Source organism: Sphaerodactylus townsendi, linkage group LG11 (assembly GCF_021028975.2).
Source record: "Sphaerodactylus townsendi isolate TG3544 linkage group LG11, MPM_Stown_v2.3, whole genome shotgun sequence".
Taxonomy (NCBI): domain Eukaryota; kingdom Metazoa; phylum Chordata; class Lepidosauria; order Squamata; family Sphaerodactylidae; genus Sphaerodactylus; species Sphaerodactylus townsendi.
In genome coordinates this window covers 45,734,293-45,747,102 of record NC_059435.1, presented here as the reverse complement: position 1 = coordinate 45,747,102, position 12,810 = coordinate 45,734,293, and the positions used below count along the sequence as shown (strand labels likewise).

General features: G+C 41.1%; 1 protein-coding gene across 1 annotated transcript in view; it reads right to left on the bottom strand.

Annotated features, from left to right (window-relative positions):
* Positions 1–12,810, bottom strand: part of DGKB (diacylglycerol kinase beta) — a 234,611-nt gene that overhangs the window by 131,714 nt on the left and 90,087 nt on the right. The window contains exon 13 of the mRNA XM_048510484.1: positions 5,583–5,699. Coding sequence (XP_048366441.1) covers positions 5,583–5,699 — 117 coding nt within the window. The remainder of the gene's footprint in view (positions 1–5,582; positions 5,700–12,810) is intronic.

Sequence of the window (12,810 nt, the reverse complement as noted above, 5' to 3'; positions counted from 1 at the left end):
ATTGCCAAAGATATTACAGAAAACATTTTCTCAATACTTGTCTCATCACAATTTAAGATTGGAGGGAATGCTTCTTTTTAGCAACTCCTCACCTTCAAGCCCATACTAATGTTCTTTAATAGCAATCAACAACAGTTTCTGAAATAGATGATTTCTTGCATAGAGGAGCCAGCCACTTTTAGGAAATGTAACATCATGTGTTCTCACTGCTATTGCATTTCAATGTTATAGTTCAACATGCCTTTTTATCTCTTGAGATTAAAACTGATCCAAATATGTCCCATCCCACTTCTAGGAGGAACTTGACTTTGGAAATAATGGATACCCAGAGAAGTTGCAGTGAACTTTATGTGACATCTGTACCAACCCAGGCTTCTGATCAACCCAGCTTTAGGAGCCATTTCAACTCAGGGCAAACAACAATTTAATTATAGCTGTTGCTCACTTAAAGTGTTACACTTTCAAGACCCAATGAAATCCATGAGCTTAGAAGAGTCAGTTGCTGTGATAGTTGTTACAGGATTTTATGTATTTATTCATATACAGTTTGCCTTTCTCAGTTGGACTCAAGGCAGATTACGCAGAGTAAGCCAATACAATCAACAAGATAGGGTATTCTGGAAACAGCACAGTACAATTAGGGTAGTAGAAGCAACCAGAAATCTAAAAACATAACTGAATCAAAATATAATTCTTAACATTATACACTAATACAAAAATTACATAGTCGAATCATGATTTCAGTAAGCAAAACACAGTAGTATAGACCACAGTCCCTTAAAATTATCTGAGTAACTTAGTGAATCATTTAGTACAGTATAACTCTGTTGTATAGAAAAGCGGTCTTGAATAATTCAGTTTTGTAAAGTTTGCAGAAAGACATGAAACTGGAAACTTTCCTGACCTTCTAAGGCAAGCCATTCAATAAGATAGGGCACACAAAAGAGAAGGCATGTGTACAAGCAGTTTTTTATTTTGCTGATTTACAGGTTGGAACCAGCAGAACACCTTGCTCAGATGGCTGAAGCTGTTGTGGCAGTGCAGGCAGAGATGTGCTCTAGCAAATATGGGGGTCCAATATCTTGAAGGGCTTTGTATGTAATAGCCAATTAAATTGAGCCTCGTTGTGCAGCCAGTGGAGTGACTATAGAATGGAAGTAATAGGCATGTTTCATCTAGCTCCTGACAATAGCTGATCTGTGGTGTTTTGCACCAACTCAAGTTTTTGAATTGATTTTGAGGGAAGGCCAATGTATAGTAGTCTAGTATGGATGTCATTGTAGCATGGATCCAGGCAGCCAGATCAGCCACATCAAAGTAACCGCCATTTTATGGGCTAATCTGAGTTTGGAGAAAGTCTTTTTTTAAAGATGCATTTAAGTCCAGTGTAACCTAAAGGCTCTTAATCAAGTCAACAAGAGTCAGGTGAATTTCAGCAAAAGTGGGGAGCAGAATGTCTTTCAAGATCTCTGCCTTCTCAATCAGAATTACCTGTCTTTTGAGAGTTTAGTTTCAGTTTGTTCACTCTTTGTCAATTCATCACTACAGCCAGGCAGCAATTTAGGACCTCTACCACATCACCAGGATCACTAGAATCATTACATATCCACATAAGGATTATAGAGCTGAGTATCATTTGCATATTGATGACAACCAACCACAAAGCTATGAATGATTGAAAAGCATGGGGGATAGAACTGTCCCCTGTGGAACAACATAAGTTAGGTCTCACACTGATAAAAACTGGTTTCTAATAGGAACCCTTTGAGTCCGAGCCATAAAAAAAGTGATTTGAACCAGTTCAGCATGTATTCCCCAATACCAACTTTTGCCTTCAAGTGTCTCAACAAGGTGGTATGATCTACTGCATTGAAGGCTGCAGATTAGTCCAATGAGAGCAAAAAAGAGACTTGGCTTTTGTCTACACTCAGATAGAGGTTATCAACTAAAGTTAACAAAACCGGTTCTGTCCCCTAGCCTGGGCTGAAGACAGATTGAAAGAGTCTAGAGCAGATGAATTACCCAAGAAGATCTGGTGTATTATGCATTTATTTTGACTTTTCTTCTGATGTCCTTGTGTCACAACTGATATCAAGATCAAGCACTATTCTCAGTATTTTATCAGCAAAAAAACTTGGCAAAAGTATCACAGCTAACAGCCCAATCCAAAGGGAGGGGGAGGGTAGAGTAGCGGTCGGGGCAGTGCGGCAGAACCACTCCAAAGGGGAATCAGCGGCATGGGTTCCAGAGAGGGAGGAAACTCAACTCCTTGGGTAGCCCAGTAGGATTCATAAGACTCCATAGGTGGACCATTTTAAACAGACCCCCTGTCGTGCAGGGATGAGACTGATAAATTGGACAGTGGGCCTGATGACATTACATTTTGGATGCCATTTAACAAAGTGATTTATCCCTAATACTTTACTCTCAATGGGAGACTAAATGGCAGATTTTTGGACTTGGAGATCTACCATTTGAACTTTCTTTTAATACAAGTGTAGTCATAAACCACATATATGTAGACCCTTTATTTTCCTGTTATTGAGGAAGGGAAGCACCTGTTCTCCGCAGCTGGCAATCATCTGTGAGATGGTGAAAGAGAGGCAGAAATATCTAGGGACATATGTTTTTGAATACAGAGAGTGTCATATTATAGACTCTATCAAATACTGTCACATCTCTAATGCTTACCTAGATTTTTAATCAATTTTACTTATTTAGTCCAATTTTAGGGCTGTTTGTCCTTGTGGATGAAGCATAAACCAATGGTTCTCATTGTGACAAAGATGGACTGCCTCTTGGATGTCCCTACAGATTCAGGTTAATTAATGAGGCTCATCTTAAGGTTATACATGATATATTACTTCCTCTAATTAGAAATAATAATCCTGATCATTATGCTGGTTAAGCTAGAGAGAAATAAGATGAATGTGCTTAACTATGATTAATAATAGTTGAACCTAAGTAGCAATCTCCTTTGCTACTGAGTTGCCTGCATAGTCCTACATGACAATGTTTTTGTTTGATACAGAAAGGCAGGGAAATCTATGCTGATGAGCATTTCAAAACTTTTTAAAAAATATACTATTCAGAATAACAATAACAACAGATAATAAAAACACAGATGAAAGAAAAATAATTCATCCCTCTCTTTCTGCATAGTGTAGCTGTTGCAAGAAAACAAAATAAAAATTGGGATTCAGATTTGTTTTTTAAATGTTATCATAACTTACTTCAATACAGGTGTCAACTACATGCTTGGAACACAGAAAGCACTTGCTCAAAATCCTCAGTCACTATCCTGCCATAGGAATAAAGCCATATGTCTCTGAACATTAATTTAATTTATATTATATTCTCTCTTCCACAAGATTCACCCACTGAAATAGAAGCCATAATAAAGACCTTTGCAAAGTGAACCCTGCTATCATAGTCATTAGATACCACCAATAGCTAATGCAATCTAGGCACAAATGTTCATCTCATATAAGCGACCATTTCCTCTGCAATGGGAAAGGGTTGCTTTATTGGTATTTTGAGTTCACATCCATATCTAATTCGTATCTAATTCAACAGCATGCTTCTATATTCATCCTAGACAATAAAACCCACACAATTGCGGACAGATGTTTTAATTAAAAACAAAGCAGATTTGATAATTTTGTTGTTGTTATTAAAATGTTCAAAATTTAAGAACACAGCTGGAATGAAGCAGTCTATCAGAATTTCTGAGGAATGCCAACAGAGCTCTGTAAGACTGCCAGCAAATGACTTTCTTTAGCACCTATTCTATTATTGTGTATTTAAAACAAATGTCCTTCCAATTCTGAAAGCAGGCATGATAATCCAATGAAGACAGTAGAAAAGGAACAGGATAATTTGCCAACTCTCTCTCATTGTGAAATGCAAAAAACCCCTCTTATTTTATGGTACTACTCACATTGTCTTTTCCATATCTAACATAAGTCACACTGAACAAAATCCCCTCCAGGTGTCTCAGTGTAAGTGAACACTAAGCAACTTATTTATTGAATCATTTATAGCCTCCACAGTAACTCTCAACCAGTGATTTCTGAAGCAGCTTATACAGAATTAAAACATGCCTCACAATAAGTAATCAACAATAAGAAACAAATTATGGTAGCTAGTGGAAAAAAATATCCATTGCCAGCAACTGGAAAAGAAACAGAGAAGACAATCCCTACATTGATATTAATATTCACACTCACTGACAAAATATGAAATCCACAGAAAGAGCAAATCAACAATAACAGAACCACAAAATTAAAAGATTAAAGGAACTGAATGATTTGTACCCATTGCCCACAAAAGGAACAGCTAAGCACCATGTGAGCAGGAAGTTCCTATATCTTGCCAACTTTCATAAAGGCCCTATTCTAAATAATCATTTATCAGATTTCTTAGCATGGGGACATGTTGCAGTGACTTTACAAGACCTTAATAGTGGCCAGGAACATAACTGTGAGACAAGAATATTTGTATGAATGTATAGTTCAGCAAGTGGCCCTCTGTTCAACGACACAGGGTTTTCAAAAAGTTCTAAGCCAGCAGTTCTCAAGCTAGTCAAATGGAGGAGGGGACAGGATGAGACTATTCCAGGATCATGAAATGATTGATTGTTAAGAGGTGAGCTCCTTGTCATTAAGGCACAAAACATTGAAGAAGAAGCAGTGGCTGGGCAGAATAGATACTCATTTGGTAGGGTAGCAGCAGGGCTGGTCTAGGAGCAGGCAAACTAGTCTTTATTCTCCAGTTTACCCTAAATGGCATGATTGCCCTCTAATCAACATGGCAGGACATCTACATGGGACATCTACATGGGGCAGGACATCTACATCTACATTTCTACAAACATGCTGACTCTGAAAGAGAACTACAGATAACCCAAGCAGTCAGGGAACTCAAGGAAGGAAGCAACATGGTGCTTCTGCTGGGAAAAAAATTGTGGCTGCAGTTTCTCAAAAACTTGGGATGGTCACCTGCAGGTTCTCCACATTGTATAACACTAGAGACAATACTTCTGCTCAGGCGATTATGTTTTTTTTCTACAAGAACTTATAAGATGCATATACTATTCCCTCTTGTGGATTCCCATCCACAACCGTATTTTTATACTCTTCTCCAGGCTGAGGATCTCTTCTTTGGGTAAGGAAAAGTGTCTGTCTGTTTCAAAGGTTGGCACATATCCAGCAAGAAAGCCTGGGCTGCTCCAATGGCTACTATAACCTCTCATGTCCAACAAGTGCTAAATTGCTAACCTGTATTATAGGGAATTGACCAGTCTGCTCTAAATTTATACATCAAAGTCCGGTGCTGAAAAGCAAATAATTATCAACACATTTTGGAGTTCCACACAAAATTTAAGTCATCATGGTCATTTGGTTACTCAAGTCTCAGAACAACGATTCATTGCTATGGCCTAAAACTAGCGTGAACATGTAATTTATGTTCAACACACTTTTACATGAGGACCTTCACTGGACTAAACTCAAAGTGATTTTGTGACAATGGAAAACATTATAAGAATGGATAGATGTTTAAAATAATAAAACTCATCATACCTGAAGGCCTTGCCCATCTACAGTTACAGAGTTGGCTCGCTGCATCTTGTTCCGATCACATAGTTTGTTCATTTGCTGAGAGCCACTCTTTTCTTTTTTCATAGTTGCTTGCCGTTCCTAAAATGAAGGGTTGGGAGGGGCAGAACAGATTAATGTTATAAAACCCTGCTATGGTTAAAATGGAAAACACTTACTTTAGGATGACATATTCAAATACTGCCTCAGTGATAATGAGTTTAGTGATTGCAATCAAATCACTAAATGAAGCCCAACTTCACATACATCTATTTATGTATCTAGACATAATGGTGGTTAGTTAATAGATAGATGATAATTATTTTGTCACAATAAGTACTAATGTAATGGAGTGAAGTTGGTAATACAATGTGAGGCCATCTAACTGCATGATCAAGTTCTTGAATAATAAGATTAATTAGAGGAGTTTTCAGAGCTCTTGAAAATAAAATCTATGCAGTTCACAAAAGTCTTCAAAAGCTTCAAAAGCTGGCTCACATAAATTTGGAATTGTCAGTAGGCTTTGTATGATGGACAAGAGGCTGTCCTGCTCCTGAAGGGAAAATCAGTCACTGAGGTGAGCCCACAGGTCAATGACTGTAAATAAAGTCTTCTTCTTCACAGGAGTGCTGCTCCAGCATCCAATCACCTCTGAAAAGGGGGATGAGATGTTGGAGACAACACAGGAAAAGTGGAAGCTGAGTTCTGCCCAGTGATGTAGGTATACATTTTTATAAGGGAGATTTGGGGGGTGGGGTCACGCCCCCACCTGCCCCTGGGGGCGTGGCTATGCCTCCCCAAGCCCCACCCCTGCTCTCAGTGCTTATAAAAGCAGATCTCTGAGGCCAGGGATGGCAGACTTCCCTGCCCTGCCTGCCCTGCCCCTCCACCGACTGGGCTACCAGCTGGCAGCCAGCAGTCCCTTCTGCCCTCCCCTCTGGGCAGAGGCATAGCTAGGGAAAATGGAACCTGGTGCAAAATCTGAGTTTTGCAGGGCCCCCCCCATGGATGGCCACTGTGATGCTGGAATCCACACCCAAACAACATCACTTTCAATCGTGTTTAAACAAGGGAGCCTAGATTCTCCTTTTAAATCCATCTTAAAGAGAGAATCTGGGGTCCCCAGTTAAAACAACATTGACAGTGATGCTGTTTTGGGGTGGATTATCCCCCACCCTGAAACAGCATCACTTTCAATGTTTAAACTGGGGACCTCAGATTCTCCCTTTAAATCCATGCCAAAGGGGGTGGATTTAAAAAGAGAATCTGGGGAAATATGGGGGTGCCTGCTGCAGGGGTGCAATTATTAAGATAGCAGCACCAAAATTTCAGAGTATCTTTAGGAGACTCTCCTGATGATACCACCCAGATTTGGTGAAGTTTGGTTCAGGGGGTCCAAAGTTATGGCCCCTCAAAGGTGTAGCCTCCATCTCCTATTAGCTCCCATAGGAAACAATGAGGGGATGGGGCACCCCCTTTGCAAGTCCATAACTTTGGACCCCCTGAACCAAACCTCACCAAACCTGAGTGGTATCATCAGGAGAATCTCCCAATAAATCCCTGAAACGTTGGTGCTGCTAACCTAAAAATTGCATCCCCTGCAGGCCAAAAAATGAAAAAACACTAAAAAATACAAAAAAAACAAATGGGGGGTTGAGCTTCGGACATGTAATGGGGGGGTTGAACCCGAGAACCCCCCCCCCTTACCTACGTCCTTGGTTCTGCCTCATGGAGAGAGCAGTGACAGCTCAGATCTGGCTTAGGAAAAAGTTGTGCCTGGCAGTGGTTTATCTCTATCTCTAGGAGAGAATATTGTTTGATTGTAAAGCCTGTATTTGGTAATGAACAGACCTTTTACAATTTAGCTTTACTCTGGAGAAGGGCAGGCCGGTGTGCATGGAATCCTGTTTATGAGAGAGGATCCAACTTAATGGTTAGTCAGTAAAAGTATGTTTATGCCTGAAAGCATTGTTGAAAAGTCCAACTACTCTCTGAAGTCATAACCAGTTTAAATTTTTGTGCCCCAACAAGGTCTCTACTTTGTACCCAAAGACTCATGCTGTTGGTTTGTTCCTTTAAAACCAACCATAAATGAACAGACTTCTTAGTTTATACATTAATCGAGCTTCAGTGGTCTCAATGCATCATGAAATGTACCTCACAGCAACAAACTCAAAGCCTATACACTCACTACCAGTAGTACACTTAGAAACGGAGGGGAAAGTTTATAGCTCAAAATGAACCTAGATCCTAAAAAATATGAGAAGGCTGTGTGTGTTCCCTCAGTAGAAAAAAATATGCTTGTCATAGTTACTTGAAAAGTACAAAACATGAAAATATAGCTAATTTTAAGACTGTCTAAAATTACACAGAATTCAAAGAAGCAACATGATTTTTTCCCCATGGTATTGCTTCAACAGCAAATGTACAAATGGCAGTGGGTAAGGCATAATTGAATTTTGTGCAACCAAATAGAAAGGCACTGGGCTGAATCCAAAGGTTGTTTTTTGCCAACAGGAAGTGAACTTTTCCAACTCCCATTGTAGCCCACGAAAAGTCCTCCAGAAAAAGTATGTGGGCAAACCAGGGATCTAGTGTAGAAAAATCAGCCCCCCACCCCCACCCCCAATCAGCTCATCTTCCACTGATGTAAAATAACCTTTGGATTCAAGCTGCTGTTTTTAATAACTAACATTTCAATTATGAGTATGTCCATCTCTTCTGTTCGCTATTATCACTTGTTAGATCTCCTGCCAAATGTGAAAACCATTACAACAGGGCGACACACAAACAAGATGTTGATTTCTACATGCCAGGGGAGTCTCCAGGCATTCATTGCTATATTGGAAAAAAGTATAAAATCACTACTTCACAGTTATACTGGAAAAAAGGAGGAAAGAAACACCAATAATGAGACTTGAGTAAACATGCATACTACACTCCCTCTGACCTTTGACAGCTGGGCTAAATGGAAAGAAACCCGTTGCTTCCATTCAGCCTCTGCAAATTTGCTTATAAGACTACAGTTGGGAGGTGCAGAAAAAGGTTTTACTGTCGCACTCCTTTCAACAGCAATACCTTGGGGAAAATCTTTGCTGATCAACTAAGGTGAAGATGAGAACTCTTAACCCTTACAGTCCAATCCAAAGGTGGTGCAAATCCATGGTGGCTGGGCACAATGCTGCCAAAGAGGTGTTTGGTGGCACAGCCACCAAAAAAAGAAAGGGAAACCTCATCAGTTGGTGAACCACAGTTTGTGAGCCACCAAGAAAAGAAAGGGAAACCTCATCAGTTAGTGAAAACCCCCATTGAGGGCAACTGCTTATGTCACCCTTTTTGGTGGTGTAAGTCTGCATGTGGAAAAAAGGGTGTTCCAACTAAAAAGGGCTCTTCCCCCAGGAATGCCCCTGGAACACCCCCATCCTTGCTGGTGCAGGCTCCTGAAGCAAAAGAGAATAATTGAGCACAACAGCTTCTGGGTTCAGGCATCACACAGTTGTTCAGCACCCAGAGGCATAGCTGGGCCAGAGTGCGCCAGGTGCGCACTCTGTTCCCCCGCCCAATGGCGCCCTGCCTTCCCCCTGCACTTACCTTACTTCAGCCTGGAAAAGCAACCTGTTCCCTTCAGGCTGAAAACGGCCTGGCAGGAACTACACTTCCCATGAGACCTTGGGGCTCGCAAGGTCTCCTGGAAAATGTAGTTCCTGCCAGGCTGTTTTCAGACTAAAGGAAACAGGCTGCTTCTCCAGCCTGCACTGTTTCAATAAAGTAAGTGTGGGGGCAGGGGGCACCGCGGGGGGGGGAGTGGGGTGCCACGGGGCGGCGGCAATTTTTTCGCTACCCCAGGCATGCGCCCGGTGCAATGCACACCCACATCTCCCTGGTAGTTCCACCTCTGTCAGCATCCCAACACCAGTGTAACAGCCCTGCCACTGGTGTAATTGCCCTTTATGCTGGTGGAATGGGCATCTATTTCCAAGACTCCATTCTATCCCCTCTTTGGATTTCAAATTAGTCTTCAGTTTACATAACCACCAGCTCCAGTCCCATAGGTCAGTTTCCTATGCTATTAAAATTCTCAACTTCAGGGGTAAAAGATTCACATCGCTGCTTTCCCCATTCAGAAACTTCAATGAGGCTTTGAAATTTAGGACAAGTTGCAGCCACAAAGCAAAAACTTGTGGAATGTTTTTATTTTGACATTTCTTAATCACATAGTACAGGTTATATAGAAGGGACACTGCCTCCCTCCCCTTCCCTTGCATGCCACCCCTCCCTCCCCTCCCCCTTCCTCCACTAGGAATAGCTCAGGACCAAACTGAAAACAATCTGCAAAATTTTGCTGTGGGTGATTTATGTAAATAATTGCTTTATTTATTTAACATATTTAAACATAAAAGGTGTAAGGTGTATTTGAAGGACTATTCTGAGAATGAAAACATCTAAAGAACATAGACAAAGTAAAGGGAACTCCTATGACAGGTTAACTACAGCTTTCAATGGTTTATCAGTTACTTCCAAAAAATCTGTAATTCTGTGAAATTCAAAAAGGGCACTATTTTGTAGAAACAACAGAAAATGGCAACAATAGTGGTACAATACTTGGCCTTTATATAGTGCTTTTAGTGACCTAAGTGTTTCATATCATCTTACTGTATGTAATTCTTATGAGAAGTCTGTAAGGTACACCAAGTGAGACAGAGAGAGATGCTTGCCTAAGGACATGTTGTAAGTTTATGACAGAAATGAGATCTGAACCAGGGAACTCACAAATCACAGCTCATTCGTTTAGGTACAATGATAAGCCAACTGTTTGGATAACATATCAGCAAGTTCCACTGCACTAGTTCATTACTACTAAATTCGACTTCTCAACTCAAGGCAGGTCTAATCAACTGTCAGTTTTCCCAAAGATCATACCATCCACTGCAGACCATTAGCTGCTACAAAAATAATCAAGGAAATCTGGCTACAATCCTATGCCAACTTTACTGGAAGCAAGATCTGAAGAACTCAGAAAGTAATTCTCATGAAACAATCCTGGGATTATGATACTAAGTAGTTGGTCATGCACTGTGAAGTGAGTAATCCCAGTAGCTAAACAAAATAAAATGTCAGCGTAACCCTAACCCTCCCCTACTCCAATACTAACTCCCAACGCTCTCCCCAGCTACTTTCCACTCTCCCCACCCAAATCCTAATCTTTCTACCCTCCCCCCACCCCAGTCATGCCTTCCAATCCTCCCCACCGCAAACCTTATCTTCTAAAGCTCCCATGCCCCAAAATGCACCTTGCCAACTCTCCCACTCCCCAGCACTCACCTTGTTACTCTCCCCACCCCAATACTAACGTGCCAACTCTCCCCACCTTCATACTCACCTACCAACCCTCCCCTCTACCAACCCTCCCCTCTACCTAGCCACACTTTCCAACCCTCCCACTACCCAAAGCCTTACCTTACCTTGCCTCACCATAACCCTCACCTTTCTGACCTCCCCCACCTGAAGCCTCCCATTCCACCCTCTCCCAATCTGCAACCCAAACCTGCCCTTCCAACTTTCCCACCACCCAAGGCACTCTGTTCCATCCTCCTCCACTCCAGCTTTCAATGGTCCACCCTTCCCCACACCACCCCACTTCTCTCCATCCTTCACCTATCCTCACCTTCCTTCCTACCTCAAGCCACACTCTTCAACCTGCCTCACCCCCAAGCAACAGATGCACACCCAGGAAAGTGTCACACCTTGAGCAAGGGTAGGGTGGGGGTTGCTTCAGCCCCACTAAAGCCCATTGCTCGGGAGGTCCTTTCTCTTCTACCCTTTTCTAGGGCCAACTGCATCTCCCCAGCAATGGGATTTGCTGCTAGTAGATTGTTTGATCATGGTGGGAGAGGGGGGGTCACCCATAAGGGGTGGGCATAAAACTCAGATTTTGCCCCAGGCTCCATTTTTCATAGCTAAGCCTCTGACAGGAGGTTTAAGATTAAATTAAAATTTATCAGAGAGGGTGCAGGATGATCTAGCTGGTCTGTTGATAGAATCAGGATTTGGGAATTTGCAAGTTGGTTGTGAGGTCAGAAATAGGTGTGCCTTCACAAGGCTGAATTGTTGTGATCCAGATTCAAGTGGCAGAGCCTTCAGGGAAGGCACTGTTTGCTGCTGTGCATACTTGAGCTGGGACGACAAACCCTCTTGATATCAAAGCTCTTTAATTAAGATTGGTGTTCATTTTAGTCTGGATGTCTATGATGCCAAGAAATTACTGATAGGGCCTTTGAAATGGCCCCCTTGTCTAGCTATAGGCTTTCATGCCAACAATCTTGTACACACAAATCATACATTGTCTGATATCTGAAGCTGATACTCTGAGCATACTCAGAAAAAAGCATAAGGTCAAGTTGTGCATGATACAGTTGGCATTTCTCTATGTCTCAGTTCAATACAAGAAGTAAATGCAGTTCAAGAAGCAAATGTAGGAAGTGATACATTGAGCATATGCAGAGCAACAATTCCAGATAGCAGAGAACAGGGTATCAAGTCCTCCCTGCCAGCCATTACCCCATTCTTAAAGGTAAGGGTTTTTTGCCTAGGAATGGCATAAAGAAGTAATTAGAAGGGAAGTTTAGTGAATCATATATCAAGCCGTATACACCCAAAATGGGAAAGTTTTTAAAGGGAGGAGTTATATTATGAGTCCTCAATTTGAAATTTATCAGCATTACTAATTACATTTTGACCACAAATTAAAGAGAAATTAAAAGGTTTAATTTAAACTATCATATTCAGTTGTTAAAGCATTTTACAATCTAATCTATGGTTTCTAAGCCCAGAATGTTTAGCTAATTTTTGTATTCAATTAAGCCCAGAATAGGTTTCAGCCAAGGGCAGATTCTTTTGGGTAATGATGTTAACCCCACAAAAAATTCTCAACGAAAATGAATAACGATGCAAATCCCCCTTTCCATGCCCAGACCTCAACAGTTAACAACTTAATGATACTTCACATTAAAATAGACATCATGTTAAGAAACAATGAGTACAGTTTTTAGAAAGAATCAGTTTTACAGCAAACAAATAAAACCTATCTCTGGATGATTTAAAAATACATAAAACTACCATCTTTTTCACGATGGGAGCTCTGATTCTCCAACAGACTCATAAAAGGCAGAAGAACAGTTGAACCCACCCATAATTTTCTTCCTGACTTAAGAAG